The sequence below is a fragment of the Marmota flaviventris genome, chromosome 17 (genome assembly GCF_047511675.1).
Source record: "Marmota flaviventris isolate mMarFla1 chromosome 17, mMarFla1.hap1, whole genome shotgun sequence".
In the NCBI taxonomy this organism is placed as follows: Eukaryota; Metazoa; Chordata; class Mammalia; order Rodentia; family Sciuridae; genus Marmota; species Marmota flaviventris.
The window spans coordinates 53,388,506-53,405,141 of NC_092514.1; the positions used below are offsets into that span (position 1 = coordinate 53,388,506).

The following is a 16,636-nucleotide window of genomic DNA, read 5'->3' on the forward strand; positions in this document are numbered from 1 at the left end:
CGCTCTGCCGGGGCTTCCGTGTTGGAGCCGGCTGCAGAACCCGGGTCTAGGAGACCTGGGGTCCCGGTAGCGGGGTGGCCCGCGGGCCCAGGGCGGGGATGCACCGCCGGGGCGTGGGAGCTGGCGCCATCGCCAAGAAGAAGCTTGCGGAGGTGAGGGCGAAGAGGTCGACCCCAGCCCAACCCTATCCCGTGAGAAACTGAGTTCTCCCAGTGCAGAGTTCTGTACCCTTCAATCGCCTCGCAGCAGATACTAAGACAGGCTTTTTGGGCGCTGGGGAACCGAGTCTCTCCAGCTCCTGGTGGATTGACTTGTCAACATCCCCAGGTCCACTAGTTCTTTCCCGCGTTTCCTCAGTTTGATCACAGACAGAAGCCATCGACTCTATTCCCTCACCCCGTTCTTCCTAAAAACACTTTAGAAAGAGACCTTTCTCTTCTTATAACTCCAGCGGAGGCAGCAAAAGTGGGAGTCCCCACAGCCCACTTCCTCAGCTCATGTTTGTTTCTTTGTCTGACAGGCCAAGTATAAGGAGCGAGGGACTGTCTTGGCAGAGGACCAGCTGGCCCAGGTGAGTGATTGGAGGGCTTCAGCCAGGGAGGGAGACGTAACAGGGCTGGTCAGGACATCATTGATGTGAACTACATTGTTTAGATTGAAATAAAAGTAGAGTGTCTGGCAAATCCGGATTTCTGGGCTGCTATGATCTTTTAGGTGACTTGCTAAATACTAGCTAACGTTTTTGAGTGATTTAAATGCTTATACAGTTCCAGGCACTTGTCTCTTAATTTTATATATTTGTTAATTTCGGTGCTGGGGTTGAACTCAGGGCCTTGTAAATGCTAGGTTAGCCCCCTACCACTGAGCTACATCCCCAGCCCTTGTCTACTTTTTTTTTTTTTTTTAAAGAGAGAGTTAGAGAGAGAGAGAGAGAGACAATTTTTTAAAATATTTATTTTCTAGTTTTCCGCGGACACAGCATCTTTGTTTGTATGTGGTGCTGAGGATCGAACCCGGGCCGCACACATGCCAGGCGAGCGCGCTACCGCTTGAGCCACATCCCCAGCCCCTCCTTGTCTACTTTTTACATATGCCATCTTGTTCAGTCATTAAAATCCTATGTCAAACTAAAATTAAAAAAAAAGAAAAATCGGATTCTCCAAAGACTACTTACTGATACTTATTGGGAGTAGCACTGATTGGGAATATACATGCCACAGTTAGTTATGGCCATATACAAACAGATTGAGGCAAAGAGAAGTTTATTTATTTTTTCTTTCTTTCTTTCCTTCCTTCTTTCTTTCTTTCTTTTTTTTTTTTTAACCAGGAGTTGAACCCAGGGGAACTCAACCACAAGTCACATTCCCAGCACCCCCCCCTTTTTTTTTTAATGTTTTAAATCAGGGTCTTGATAAGTTGCTTCGGGACTCATTAAGATGCTGAGGCTGGCTTTTATTTTTGATACCAGGAATTGAACTCAGGGGCACTCAACCACATCCCCAGCCCTATTTTGTATTTTTTTTTTAATATTTATTTTTTAGTTTTCGGTGGACACAACATCTTTATTTATTTATTTTAATTTTTATGTGGTGCTGTGGTTCTAACCCAGTGCCCCGTGCATGCCAGGCGAGCACGCTACTGCTTGAGCCACATCCCCAGCCCTCCTATTTTGTATTTTTAAAAAACATTTTTTTTATGGGGCTGGGGATGTGGCTCAAGCGGTAGCGTTCTTGCCTGGCATGCGTGCGGCCCGGGTTCGATCCTCAGCACCACATACAAAACAAAGATGTTGTATCCGCCGATAACTAAAAAATAAATATTAAAATTCTAAAAAAAAAAACCAAAAAACATTTTTTTAGATGTTGATGAAACTTTATTTTATTCATTTATTTATATGTGGTGCTGAGAATTAAACCCAGTGCCTCACACATGCTAGGCAAGTGCTCTACCACTGAGACACAAACCCAGCTCCCCTATTTTGTATTTTATTTAGAGGCAAGGTGTCACTGAGTTGCTTAGTGCCTTGCTAAGGCTGGCTTTGAACTTGGGATCCTCCTTGCCTCAGCCTCACAAGCTGCTGGGATTATAGTGTGTACCACCAAACCCAGCCAAAAGGAAGTTGTTTTTTTTTTTTTTTTTTTTTAAAGGGAGAGGAGAGAGAGAGAGAGAATTTTTAATGTTTATTTTTTAGTTATTGGTGGACATAACATCTTTGTATGTGGTTCTGAGGATCGAACCCGGGCCGCACGCATGCCAGGCGAGCGCGCTACCATTTGAGCCACATCCCCAGGCCCCAAAAGGAAGTTTTTAAAGATGAAAATGAAGAGGATTGCATTGTATATTTTGAAACAATAGCCTTGGTCACAATGGTAAATAACAAGAGTGGCATCAGCCTGAGGTTGAATAGATAGCAGATGGGCAGATGTTTTTGTAGAAGTAGTTTTCATAAAAGTTTGTAGTGGACTCTGTGCAAGCTTATGGTTCTGACAACCTTTTGTGATAGTTTTAATCTTGTAGTCATGTATGAATCTATAGATGAATCTAAGAACTCTTCCTTTATAGGCTCCCAGCTTATTATTTTGGGAGTAGAGACACAGTGACTCCATTTTGATTTTGACAACTCAGATTTGATTCACACTTATAAAGAAAGAACTCAATTAGTTTAGAATTAAGAACATTGAGACACTGAGTAATTTATCTAATGTCACATGGGTTGTAAGTGGAAAAGCTATTCATTTTATTTATTTTTTATTTGTTCTAATTAATTATACATGACAGCAGAATGCAATTTATGCACTTTGATATATCATACATAGATGGGATATAATTTCTCATTTTCTGAGTGTATTTTTTTTGGGATGAGGTATTGCTCTGTTGCCCAGGCTAGTCTTGTATGCTTGGGCTGAAGTGATCCTTTAATCTTCAGAGTAGCTGGGGCTACAGGTATGTTCCCCAATGCTTGGCTTTAGAGTGATTTGATAAAAGTCTTTTGGGGCTTTTAATATATTATTTTTTGTGATGCTGGTCCCCAAGCCAAGACCTTGAATATGCTGAGCCTATGTGCTGTACCACTAAGTCACATCCCTATTCCTTTTTATGATTGATTGATTGATTGTGCTGCTGGGAATCAAACCCAGGGCCTTGTGCATGCAAGGCAAGCACTCTACCAAATGAGCTGTATCCCCAGCCCCTATTTTTTTTATTTGAGACAAGGTTTTATTAAGTTGCTTAGGGCCTCACTAAGTTGTTTGGCTGGCTTTTGAACTTGGGATTCTCCTGCCTCAGCCTTCAAGTGCCTGTGATTACATGTATGTGCCACTGTGCCCAGCTTCTGATAGTTTTATGTTGCAAATGAGGAGATATTGGACCAGGAATGGTTATTTTTGGAAGGATAGAAGATAGTCTTTGTGCCAGGTGCAGTGACACGTGTAATTCTGGTGGCTTGGGAGGCTGAGTCAGGAGGGTTGTAAGTTCAAAGTCAGCCTCAGCAACTTAGTGAGGCCCTGTCTCTAAATAAAAATTAAAAAGGCCTGGGGATATGGCTCAGTGGTTAAGTGCCCTTAGGTTCAATCCCTGGTACAAAAAAAAAAAAGTGGAAAATGTGGGCTGGGGTAGATAGTCTTTGTTAATTAGGGAAAGTGAAAGAAGGGGTAATATAAATAAAAATTCATAGAATCCACAAACCTTATTGTGTTTGCTCTATATTCAGCTGCTCCCCCCGCAATTTCTTAAAAAAAAAAAAAAAAAAAAAAAAAAAAATATATATATATATATATATATATATATTAGTTGTAGTTGGACACAATACATTTATTTATTTACTTATTTATTTATATTGGTGCTGAGGATTGAACTCAGTGCTTGCACATGCTAGGTGAGTGCTCTACTGCTGAGCCACAACCCCAACCCCCCCATTTCTTTATGTGGAGTTGATCCCTAAGGAGATCTATGACTCAGGTTAAATAACCACTACAATCCTAATTCATGCCAGACTTCATTTTTTTCCTACCTAGCTTTTCATTAATGGCCGAAGATTTCCCACTGTGGGAACACTGCATTCCCTTATTTCAAAGACAAAATGGATTATTAGATATACCTTCAATTTATTAACTTTTTTTGGGGGGGGAATATCACATTAGACATGCTTGTTGATTATTATTGGATGTATCCTGATTTTAGAACAGGAATACATGAAAAAATGTGTAGTTTAGAACTGAGGAAAAAGTACAGCATTTCACTTCTGACAACTGAGCACAAGTAGGGATACAAAGAGGAGACAATAAACAGCATAATGGTAGGCCTGAAGGAGACACGTTATTTCAGCTTTTTCCTTGCCACGGACCAGGAGCTTATTTTGGGCAGCTAATTATTTCCTGGACTGCTCCTAAGCTACCCCTTGTCCTTCCAACAGATGTCTAAACAGTTGGACATGTTCAAGACCAACCTGGAGGAATTTGCCAGCAAGCACAAGCAGGAGATAAGGAAGAATCCTGAGTTCCGTGTACAGTTCCAGGACATGTGTGCAACCATTGGAGTGGATCCTCTAGCCTGTAAGAAATTGTAGCGGTCCAGTGTCCTCATAGGGCTGCTAGGGACAGAAGCTTATCTATCCTCTAACCCCTTAGAAGGGCCTGTAAGAAGAGCCAGAGGATGTCATCTTTAGGGAGTACCTAGCAGGATGGCTAGTGCCTATTCTGCTGGGAAGATGGAAAGACTAGAGTGAAGAACAAGTAGCCAGGGCCCATAATTCTCCCTTGAATAATCTGTAGTGGAGGTGTTTTTGTTGTTTTAATGGCATTTCCCCCTATTTAAAAAAAAAACTATTTTTGGGGCTGGAGTTGTGGCTCAGCAGTAGAGCACTCGCCTAGCAAGTGCAAGGCCCTGGGTTCAATCCTCAGCACCGCATAAAAATAAATAAATAAATAAATAAAAAGGAATTGTGGCCAATTACAAATAAAAAAAATAAATATTAAAAAAATACTATTAATGAAGGTACTTTGTGGTCATATAGTCAACAAAGAGCTATATAAAAAAGGAAGTGGAAGTCTCCTGACTGTCCTATAATTTTGGGGGTAGGGGATATAGGAGATGAACCCAGAGTCTTAAGACTGATCCTGTCTTGTAATTGCAGAGGTAAATAACACTAATAATTAAACGACATAGATGGTCCCCATTGTAGGATGGTTCACCTTGGTAGTGCTACAAAAGCAATTGGTATTCACCAGAAACCATACTTTGAATTTAGCTTTTTCCTGGGTTAATGATATGTGAGTAAAATTCTCTTGGATGCTGGGCAGCATGAGTTTGATCAGAAGGGTAAATAACTGATACTCTACAGTGTAATGTGTTTCTAACCTATGACATTGCATAGGTTAGGTGTATTAAATGTATTTTAGTTTTTTCATATGGAAGATTGAATGCAGGGGTCCTTTTACCATTGAGCTACATCTCCAGCCCTTTTTTGTTTTTTTGTTTTGAGACAGGGACTCAACAAATTACTTAAAGCCTCACTAAGTTGCTGAGGCTGGCTCTTCCTTGAACTTAGGATTCTTCTACCCTGCTGGGATGACAGGTCTGCAACCCTGCTCTGGGCTTATTAAATATTATTATTATTTTAAAATGGGGATTGAACTCAGGGTTGTTTTATATCCCCAGCCCTTTTTATTTTTCATTTTGGGACAGTGTCTATCTAAGTTGCAGAGGCAGCCTCCCAAGTATTTATGATTGAGGGCATGCTTAACCTGCTGACTTCAGTGGATTTTCCAATGCGAAGTTTGCCTATTTTTTCTCTTAGCCTTGTCTAGATTATATCTCCTACTATATTTCACTGTATGCTTTGGAAAAGGAAAACCGCTGAACTGTAACCTCAGCCCCAAAAAGGACTTTGACATTGTCCACCCTTTGGAACTGTCTGAGCCTGTTTTTTGAGCAGTTCTCAAGAGGCAGGTTGTCTGTCACAGAGGATCTTGAGTAGCAAGTAGAGCAGGACTTAAAGCTAGGCAACAAGATTACTCGCAAAATAGATGTTTCAATCCACTGTTGGAAGAACAGATAGGATGAAGATTATTGAATAACTTAGCTTTTGTTTTTTTCTCTTATAGCTGGAAAAGGATTTTGGTCCGAGATGCTGGGCGTGGGGGACTTCTATTATGAGTTGGGCGTCCAGATTATCGAAGTGTGCCTGGCTCTAAAGCATCGGAATGGAGGTGAGGGCAGTGGTTAAGTTCGTGGATTGGGCATTGAACTTCTCTGAGTAGAAACCCTCAAAAGATTATCTTTTCCATCCTGTAGTCTGCAAACCTGCAAAGTCTTGAGATACATCTTAGCTGTTTTATGCAGTTGAATCCATGGCATGTCTCCACAGCTAAGGGTAACTAGAATTACCTGAATGATCATTTCCCACACCCCCGCCCTCTTTTTGTTTTTCTAATAATGGGTGATTTACAACTGAGTTACATCCCAAGTGCCTTTTCTTTTTTTGAAACAGGTCTTTAACATTGCTGAAGCTGTCAACAAATTTGTGATCCTCCTATCTCAGTCTTCCAAGTTGCTGGGATTACAGGCTTACACTGCACCTGGCCAGTTGTCTGTTCTCGAAAGATCTTTGGCTGGGAATATCCAGTCCTGCCTCATAATAGAAAATAGAAGGGAGGTAGGAAGTAGATTTTGTCCCATGATATGTGATGCATCTGGGTTATGATTTTTTCATTAATAACTACAGGCCTGCACTGCCTTTTTGAGGTGTAGGGATGCCAACTGAGTCTGCATTCCTGAAAATGTGATGTTACAAATAGTCATCTGATGGGGCTAGGGTTGTGACTTAGTGGTAGAGTGCTTGCTTATCATGTGTAAGGCACTGGGTTTAATTCTCAATACTGTATATAAATAAATAATAAAATAAAACTTTATAAACAACTAAAAGAAATTTATAATTAAAGTATTCTAGATTGGGTATGGTGGCACATGTCTGTTATCCCAGCTACTCAAGAAGTTGAAGCTGAGGAACACAAGTTCAGGGTCAGCTTCAGTAATTTAGCAAAGCCCTGAGCAACTTAGACCCTGTCTCAAAATAAAAAAATTTAAAAAGCTGGATTCAAGTGCTCCTGGGTTCAATTAACAGTACCAAAAACAACAACAAAAAAAACCAGTTATAAATTGTTGGCGATAAACAGACACAGCCCTTATATCAAGAACATTGCAGCCATAAAGGTAATCTCTTCATCTGCTTTCTGTCTCCCTCTCCAACAGGTCTGATAACTCTGGAGGAACTACATCAACAGGTGTTAAAAGGAAGGGGCAAGTTCGCCCAGGATGTCAGCCAGTAGGTGTTGCCTTCCACCCCTTTTAGAGGTCTTTAAAGTCAGATGGAAATCATTTATTTATTCATTTATTTATAATAATTTTTGTTTTGGTACCAGGATTTGAATCCAGGGGAGTTTAACTCCTGAGCCACATCCCTAACCCTTTTTATTTTGAAACAGAGTTTCATTAAATTGCTTAGGGCCTCACTGAGTTGCTGATGCTGGCCATGAACTTGCCATCTTCCTGCCTCTGTCTCCCTTGTCTCTGGGATTACATGCATGTGCCACTATGTCTAGCCCTAGATGGAAATCTTCTCCCTACTCCTATGTGTAGGCTAGCTTAGGCGCTGATTTTTTTTATTTTTAGTTGTCAATAGACATTAATTTTTATAATTTATTTATATGTGGTGCTGAGAATCAAACCCAGTGCCTCACACATGCTAGGCAAGCGCTCTATCACTGAGCCACATCCCCAGCCCATGATTTTTGTTTCTTAATTTTATTTTTTTCAGTACTAGGGGTTGAACCCAGAGGTGCTTTACCACTAAGTTATATCCCTTTTTATTTTTTGAGACAAAGTCTTGCTAAGTTGCTAAAAGTCTTACTAATATGCTAAGGCTGTTCTCAAACTTTTCATCCTTCTGCCTCAGCCTCCCAAATTGTTGGGATTGCACCACCATGCCCAGCTGTGAACTGTTTTTATTGCTCTTTATGGTCAGAAAAAAATATATTTTCATATAAGAAAACTACAGAGACCTATTTTTTAAGAAAGGTGGCTGGGGATATGGCTCAGTTTTTGACCATATCCTTTGCATGTGTGAGATCCTGTATTTGATCCCAAGCACTGAAAAAAAAGAAGATAAACACACCTCATTTTGTCCAGGCACACTGGTGCATGCCTGAATTTCCCCCAGCTCTGGAGGCTGAGGCAGGGGGATGCTGAATTCAAAGCCAGCCTCAGCAACTTAGACCTTATCTCCAAGTAAAATACAAAAAAGGGCTGTTAGTATGGTTCAGTCCTTAAACCAGCACTTAATCCAGCTGAAGTACACCTGGGTTCAATCCCCAGTTCCACAAAAAACCAAAAATGAAACAAAACATTTGTCTCTCAACTAAGAGATTACAACTTGTATACATTTTGTGGTATTAGCATTTTTCATACATATGTATTGTTTAAAACTTAGAGGAGTATGTACATGGATTTTGAGATTATTTGAAGCCAAGGAGACAGATGTAGCCCTTAGAAATGCTGGGCATAGAGGGGCTGGGGATATAGCTCATTTGGTAGAGTGCTTGCTTCACATGCACAAGGCCCTGGGTTCAATTCCCAGCACCATTTAAAAAAAAAAAAAAAAGAAGAAGAAGAAGAAAAAAAAAGAAATTCTGGGTTTAGAGATCAGGGTGATATAAGGGGGTATATTGGCCTGGTTCACAAGCCTCTATGTTTGAGTCGAATTAGAGAAGAAATTTGTGGTTGTTTTAGATGTAGCTCCCAAAGAGCCATCCCAGAATGAGATTATAAAGACCAGGAATATTCAAAAAGGAAGTTATGACAAGATTATTAGCCATACTCACTGCAAATGAGGTGACCTAGTGCATTTGAGAGTATTTCGTGGGGTTTACTGGGGATTAAATACAGGAGTGCATTGTCACTGAATACATGACCAGTCCTTTTTATTTTTAGATAGTCTCACTAAGTTGCTGAGGATCTGGTTAAATTTCTGGGTCTGGCTTTGAACTTGCAATCCTCCTGCCTCAGCCTCCCAGGTTGCTGGGATTAAAGGTGTATGCCATCATGCCTGACAAGACAGATTTGAATCTGCTCTTCTAAGGGGTTGGAGAAAGCATTTCAACCTACCTAAAAGTTCTCTATTCCTGGTTGATTAGGTGATAACATTTCTAGGCTTTGGTAGCAGTTATAAACTTCAGTTTGTGGGCTGGATATATGACTTACTCATTTTATGCCTTTCCCAAGTTTGTTGTCAACTGGGAAATCGGAAAATCTGGCAATTCTGGGGTTGAATTTCTAAAGGACTGGGAAAGTAGCTTAGTTTTACAACGCTTGCCTATCATGTGAAAGGCCATGGATTCAATCCTCAACACCAGAAATAAGAAAAAAAAAATCTCTACAGTTCACACTACTCCCTGTTGTCTTCAGCTACCTTATCCATATTTCCTGATGAGCTTCAGTATGCTTATTACTTTTTAGAAAAAAAAGTTATACATGACAGTAGAATGTATTTTGACATCATACATACATGGAGTATAACTTCCCATTTTTGTGGTTGTACATAAGGTCATGTATTCTATTTTTTACTTTTATTAGGGTGTTGGAATTAGTGGTTTGCCAAGTGTGCAATATTACTTCTATACTATCTTCCTTCAGTGTCCAAGCACTTTTTGGTGCCGTTTAACCTGCCATTTTACTGATGTAGTTGAGTGTTGTGTGCCCTTTGACTCTTCTCTCAGGGTACCCTGCCTCGGGCAGAGCTGAAACTGCATTGTTGTCAGGTCTTATCTGCCAAGGGTCTTTAAGCTGCTCTTCCTCACCTCAGAGACGACCTGATCAGGGCCATCAAGAAACTAAAGGCATTGGGCACTGGCTTCGGCATCATCCCTGTGGGCGGTACTTACCTCATTCAGTCTGTTCCAGCTGAGCTCAATATGGATCACACTGTGGTGCTGCAGCTGGCAGAGGTAATGGTGCACCCTTAGAGAGTGTGTGAGCTGTTATCTCTCTCTCCCCACTGCTCAGGTCTTTTCCAGACTGTCTTATGGATGAACTACTCAGTCCTGTGCTCATTCAGCAGACATTTATTGAGTAGCTACAGTGCAAAGCACTGGGCTAGGCTGTGGGGCAGATATAGAGAGAGGTCCAATGAAGTCCCTGCTCTCGAGGAGCTTACAGTCTAGTCAGGTAGACAGACATGCAGACAACTAACTATATTTCCTGGGGTAGACACTCTCTGGTGTCCTCTTAAGCTACTTTGTGGATTCTTCAAAACAAGTTTTAAAATTTTGCTTGCCAATCCTCTCATTCCTTTCATGCCTGAAGCATATACCATCTTCCCCCAGAACTCCATCATATATTTTAGGAAAGACATGTTCATTTCCTTAATTCTTTAATGCAAAATAAAATTAAGGAATGGGCTTTTTTATTAAAAATTTTTATTTTGGGGAACAGGTAGGATGAAGCAGGGCAAGAGCTATTTATAAATATTTTAGATTAACAGGTGATGATTATCACCATTGCTTCCGATCAGTTATCATTCTGAATCTTCTCTTGACATGCATTAGAGTTCTCTGCAAGTCTAATTTAATATCTTAGTACCTGGGACCCCACATATTAAGATGAAACCCACGAAACTACCCCTATCATCCTGAAAGTCACTTCTCTAAACATTCTTTTCCCGTACTTTCTCAGGATTGGCCCAAGGGCAGCTCTTTCTCCTGTTCAGATAAGTGTGCTGGTCCTGGGCAGGTGCTGGGCTCTAGGGGAGTGCACTCTTAACTGACTCAGTTCTCACTGCTCCTTCCTTCAGAAAAATGGGTACGTGACTGTCAGTGAAATCAAAGCCAGTCTTAAATGGGAGACGGAGCGGGCGCGCCAAGTGCTGGTATGTGATTTTGGAATGGCCCAGAAAAGATGGGCTCCTGGTTGGGAGGTGGGTTCCACACAGGCAGGAACTTTAGGCTTTCTCTGCTCACTCTTGCCTTGTAGGCTACAGTTTTCACCCTAGGAGAAGCCCATCATCTCTCTGCTGAGAAGGTATAACTCATTAAGGCAGGCCTCTGACCCTGGGGTGCACTAACAGCAGCTGCCCTTGCTACTGGGGAACCACCAATGCCCACTTACTCTCCTGGACATACTCAGCCTGGAGTTGCTGGTCAGGAGTTTAATATAGTTTCTGCTGGAAATAACTAGTACAGAGTGAAGGGAATTAATTACTACTTATATATCTATAAGTATATACTAAGCAATATATTGCATATTATATAACAACTTTATATATATATATTCATGTACTGATGTAAGACTGTTGTGAAGAAGCAGCAGCAGCATGAGAATGTAGGAGCTCTGGCTTCAGTAGCTTTTCCCTTACCCAGGCAATTTAGTATCTAGATTTTTCATCTGTAAAGTGGGAGAGTGTAAATATTGAACATATTTCCTGCATAGGAATAGGAACTGTGAGTCCATCGTAGAATAAATGTGGTCCCTCACATTTGTTCCCAGCAAATCAACTCACAGCTAGAACAGTGATCTCTACTTTTCTCCAGGGAGAATGGAAGCAGTAATTTGCTCAAGGCCATAAAATAAGAGCCCTGCCTTCTTCCACTACATCCCATGTTACTCAGGCTCTACTATTCACTAGCAGCACAAGTTAAATGACTTGGTGGTTATTTTCACATTTCAGGCAAATGAGGCCAAGCAGCATCCCAGTTTGGTTCTGTAATGTGCAAAGGCACATAAAGGCTGTTTGAAAACCTTGCTGAAGCCAAAATAGGTCTGGAGATTGCTTCGCTACCACACTTCACCCACAGAACCTCCCCTCTCAAGCATTCTTTCTTTTCCCCCAGGAACACCTGTTGAAGGAGGGGCTGGCCTGGCTGGACTTGCAGGCCCCAGGGGAGGCCCACTACTGGCTGCCAGCTCTCTTCACTGACCTCTACTCACAGGAGATAACAGCTGAGGAGGCCAGAGAAGCCCTTCCCTGATTCAGTATGGAGGGATGCACAGTAGCAGGCAGTGAGAAAAAGGAGGAACTGTTGGTGAATAAACCTGGACAATTTTGTTTATAAAAGAAAGGTTCTAAGTTTTTCTTTCTTCCCCCAGTATTTTTATTTTTTAAAAATGCCTTCACATTGCATCTCTTTTGGAGGAAGCTTCCTTTATCCAGTAAGGGAACCTGAGTAACACAAGTACAGCAAGCACATATGACTTGTGCAGGTCATCTATAAGGTCATGGAAGAGCTGGGCCCAGAACACAAGCCATCTCCTGGCTACAGAGTATAGTTTTTTCTGTAGCCATAAAGTGAATAACAACTCTAATTCAGAACTCTTCATTACTCCATGCTCCTTATCACACACTAGCAGACCCTTGTGAACTAGTCAAGTCACTGATTCAGTCTCTCCTAGCTTTCTCTGTAGAGGACCTACATTATGACAGATCCAAGTCTGAGTGTGAAGGAAACTGAAGTCAGTGTTAAATGGCCATGTTAAATGGCTAAGCTGGAGGAAAGAAAACAAAACTTTGAGAATCAGACAATAGTGAACACTATGTTTTGGTCCTCAAATTCCCTGCTAGTTCTCCCCGTAGACTGATTACCAGGTCCCTCTAACCTCAGTGGTGGGAATCTTACTGAATACCTACCCTGTACTGTCATATATTACACATTTAATCCTTGCAGCATTAATAAAAATAGGTATCCTTAACTTCACAGATGACAAATCAAAGTAATTTACCAGAGGTTATCAGCTTAAGCAGCACCAAAGAACTGGGTCTATTAACCAGAACCCACGCTTTCCCGTATCACTGCTTTGCACAGTACAGGCAGGCAGAACATTATGTGTACAATGCCTTCTACACATGTGGCCAGCCAAGAGGAAAAGCCCATGTGCCCCAGGAAGCAAGATTCTGCTATAGCAAGGATGGTGATGAGAAACCAAGCCAGAGTTTACAGCTCTCAAAGTAAACGCAAAATTCTTCAGAAGTGCTCATTTAATACCAGAAAGCTAAAATCCAGTGGTCTCTCCATGCGGTCATCCTTTCCTTATCAGCTGTAGCACAGGCCAATTACTACTTCTGCCTGTTACAGAGCATTGCTCACTCCTCAATGCTTTTGGAAGTAACTGAGGCAAAACTGGCCTTCTGCTCATTGACTACTGAGCCACAGCCATCCTTGAAAAGCCCCTCCTTCCCTAACAGAGAAATAATCACCAATAGTCCTGCCTATACCACGTTACACAAGTCTTTTAGCTTCAAATTCACTGAACAGTTCCTCTCCTAACAGATTCAGGCCCAGGTGAGTGTGGTGGTTGAGATGATCCCATTCTTCCTTGACAGAAACCCCCTCCCACACCCATAGGCGCTTCCTCCTTCTGCCAAAACAAACTTTATTGCACCAAAAAAAGAAAAAAAATTTTCATTTATGTACAGTCAGATATAAAGACATCTCTTTTCACTCCTGTGCATATATTTCCTCAACTCAAGATTAGGGCGTAAAAGTCAGGCCACTATGCCAGACATGCTCTGCCCCATGGCAGGGCCAAGGAGAAGATTGTCACTTCAAAGTGGGAACACTTAGATGGATAACAGACAACACTGGACCCACAAACCAAGGGCATTCTTCTCGGCCCTGGACTAGCTCTGGGAATGGAAGAGGAGGGACATTGGAAGCAGGGTCCCTTTGAGTCTCCATGTTGAGACCTATTCTTCAGACAGCCAAGATAAACTTCTGTTCCCCAAGTGTACCACTCCCTCCCCAGTTCCTCTTCCTGCCCTTTAGGAAGCTCTTCTTTTGTGCCCCATTTTCCTCCCCCACTGTCCCCCCCAGGGGAGTCCCATGATCCATCAGGCAGAGACCTTAAAAGCAGTGGGTAGGGCAGATACACCTTATCCTCTCTTCTGCCTGTGGCTGGATACTGACTGGGCCCTGTTTCACATGGATCACCAACACTCCATGGGGGTCCATAACAGCAAGAATCTGGAAGTAGGGGAAGAACATATCAAAAAGGGGAAGGAGAAATTCCCTTGATGCCCAGTATTATTGGGCGCCTAGAACACTTTTCTGAGCCAACCAGTTAAAGGATCACTGCAGCTAAAATACAAATAGAGAAGCAACATAGCCAGGCAAACACCCATCAGAGCCAGTGACAAAGAGCAGCTGGGAGGGGGAGGGGAGAGAGGGGAAGGAGTCTTCTAGAGTCCCAGCCCAGATCCCCTTCTGCCATTGGCTACTCCTGCTCCCTGGGGGTTGAAGTGAGGTAGGGGACTACAGACTGGGGTGAAAATACACAAGGTCAGCCAAACAAAATGCAAGAAGGACTAGCATCAGTCTCCCCTGTTTACCCCACCCCCAAGAAAAAATATCCTCATTGTGACTAGTACTTAAGAAAATCTTTAAGAGACTATTCTATGTAGTGGCTCTAATCCCATACACACTGCAGCTGCCTGTGTTGGGAACTTTTCAAATCTGTGATTGCGGGAACACACAGTACTTCCGGCTTCTCACGGTGCCTGTGCAGGCTTCACCAAGACCTGGTTCAGTCCTGGTCCTGTTTACCTTCTGTCTGAAACCTAAAAGAGCAAGGGAACGAGGGGTAGGGGAAAAAGGTGCTCAGGTGCTAGGTAAAGCTAACTGATCAGCAGCCTAGACTCCACCACTGTTCCTTCTCTTTGGTCTGTCTAGAACAGTGACTATAAATTAGGAAAACAAAATTATGCTGGCCCGTGGGAGATAAAAGGGCAGGGGGGCAGGGAGGAAAAGGGCAATGGGAAGCCCTGCTTCAAGACTGAAGACAGACACAGACAACCACCCAGACTGCTTAAGTGTCACAAACAGCCCCCTACCCCAAAGTTTCCTTCCAGATACCCCCATAAATCATTTGGGCACATTCCCTCTTGGAACTGAAATTTGTCTTTAAACCCTAAGAAGCTGGCCTTGCAGAGAGGTGTGTTTGTTGTTTTGTTTTGCCAGAGGCCCTTGTCATAGATGATCCTGTAAAGGTACCTTGGCCCTGATCCAAGATGAACACAGCCCCAGGTGCTCCAGCGCCAAGGAGGTCAGATTGGAATAGCCCCCCACTCCCACACCCTGGGATCCAAGCTTGCTTCTTGCCATCTTGCAGAATGACGTCACGTTTGGAGGGAGATACACAGTGCCTCTCCATCCCTGGGGTGGGGGGAAGGGACTCTGCTGGGGAGAGGGGAGGGGGAGCAGGGTCTAAACCCTCAGGCTCCCGTGCAGATCTGTCTCTGTCCCAGAAGAGCTGCTATCAGAGTCCATTTCGGCGTTCTCATTGTGGAGCCTCTCCAGCACTTTCTGACGAATCAGTCCCAGGCGCATCAAGAGGGACTGGTAGTCAAAGTGGCCCCGCTTCTCTCCAAAAGGGTCCTGTGGGGAAAGGAGACAGGGATGGAAGATCCAAGTCTGGGTGGCTCAGCCTGGAGACCAGTTTTGGGCCCATGTGAAATGCAAACTCACCTTCTGAGTCATGAGAACAGAGGAGGGCACTGTGCAGTACAGGGAGACCCAAACAGTCCTAATGCTATGGCATGTTTATTAACCCAAATAGATCTAGCCTGGGCTGACATTAAAATGTGTTTGCAGGGGGCTGGGGTTGTGGCTCAGAGGTAGAGCACTCTCCTAGCATGAGTGAGGCACTGGGTTCGATCCTCAGCACCACATAAAACCAAAGGGGGAACAACTATCTTTCATTCCCTATAGTCAAAAACGACACTTTGTGGTGGGCACAGTGGCATGCATGCCTGCAATCCCTTGAGGCTAAGGCAGGAGGATCAAGTTCAAGACCAGTCTCAGTAACTTAGACCCTCAGTGGGTAAGCACCCCTAGGGGTGTGTATGTAAAAGGGTGGTGATGGGCGCAGTGATAAAATATGCCCCTGGGTTCAATTCCCAGTTAAAAATAAAAAAGGCAGGTCTAGAATTTAATAAGAGTTCTGACTTCCAGATAAGCACAGGTACTCTTCCCCAGAGACTCGTCAGTACATTCCTGTCAAGGTTTCTGGGCATCACTCCAGGGCCACCCAGTCCTTGTCATTCTAGATCAAAGATCTCTTAAACACTTCATAGAAAGGTTTAACTGTCCTCAAAGTCTCAAAAATAATATGGTTAGAACAAAGGACATAAATGTGTGTGTACACACACACACACACACACACACAAGTTTAAAATGCTGTAGAGGGACTTTGGCAGCAAAATAGTATGACTAGGGTTTAAATACTTATCTTCTTTGGTAGTCAAAAAGGTTACAAAATTCCTGTTTTCTCCTCTCACAAAAATCCCTCCCCCCCCTTTTTTTGGTGGCACTAGGGATTGAACACAGAGCTTCATACATGCTACTCAAGTGCTCTACCACTGAGTTACACCCCAGGTCCTATTCCCACATTTCTGTCCTATACATTACCCTCACAGCAGGGTCCCATTGGGTAATAGTTACAGTAACTATGACCATAGCCCACCTTTACACTCATGAAGGTTATATTACTCAAAGGCAAAGTTCCACTCTTATGCTGGATCTGTCAATTCTCCACATCTTTCTTCTTTTGTCTTTGATTCCATTTCCCCCCATTCCCTTCCTCCCCAGATACGGGC

At 42.8% G+C, this 16,636-nt stretch overlaps 2 protein-coding genes across 3 annotated transcripts in view; one reads left to right on the top strand and one right to left on the bottom strand.

Annotated features, from left to right (window-relative positions):
• Positions 1 to 12,107, top strand: Snf8 (SNF8 subunit of ESCRT-II). The gene is made up of 8 exons (XM_027924715.2): positions 1 to 152; positions 521 to 571; positions 4,412 to 4,550; positions 6,102 to 6,206; positions 7,249 to 7,321; positions 9,857 to 9,998; positions 10,844 to 10,918; positions 11,880 to 12,107. The coding sequence occupies exons 1-8, from the start codon at positions 99 to 101 to the stop codon at positions 12,015 to 12,017; spliced, it is 777 nt and encodes a 258-aa protein (XP_027780516.1). The 5' UTR covers positions 1 to 98; the 3' UTR covers positions 12,018 to 12,107.
• Positions 10,096 to 16,636, bottom strand: part of Ube2z (ubiquitin conjugating enzyme E2 Z) — a 20,614-nt gene continuing 14,073 nt past the window's right edge. The window contains exon 7 of one of the 2 annotated variants that reach the window (XM_027924713.2): positions 10,096 to 15,416. In XM_027924713.2, the coding sequence (XP_027780514.1) occupies positions 15,246 to 15,416 (171 nt within the window). In that variant the 3' untranslated portion in view covers positions 10,096 to 15,245. The remainder of the gene's footprint in view (positions 15,417 to 16,636) is intronic. The other variant, XM_027924714.2, reaches the window with a different exon arrangement.

Bases quoted from the DNA above. Each gene is read 5' to 3' on its own strand.
- Snf8 (XM_027924715.2), top strand. From the start codon at position 99: ATGCACCGCCGGGGCGTGGGAGCTGGCGCCATCGCCAAGAAGAAGCTT. The intron at 6,207-7,248 runs GTGAGGGCAGTG...CCTCTCCAACAG, and splicing joins TCTAAAGCATCGGAATGGAG to GTCTGATAACTCTGGAGGAA. The intron at 10,919-11,879 runs GTATGTGATTTT...CTTTTCCCCCAG, and splicing joins AGCGGGCGCGCCAAGTGCTG to GAACACCTGTTGAAGGAGGG.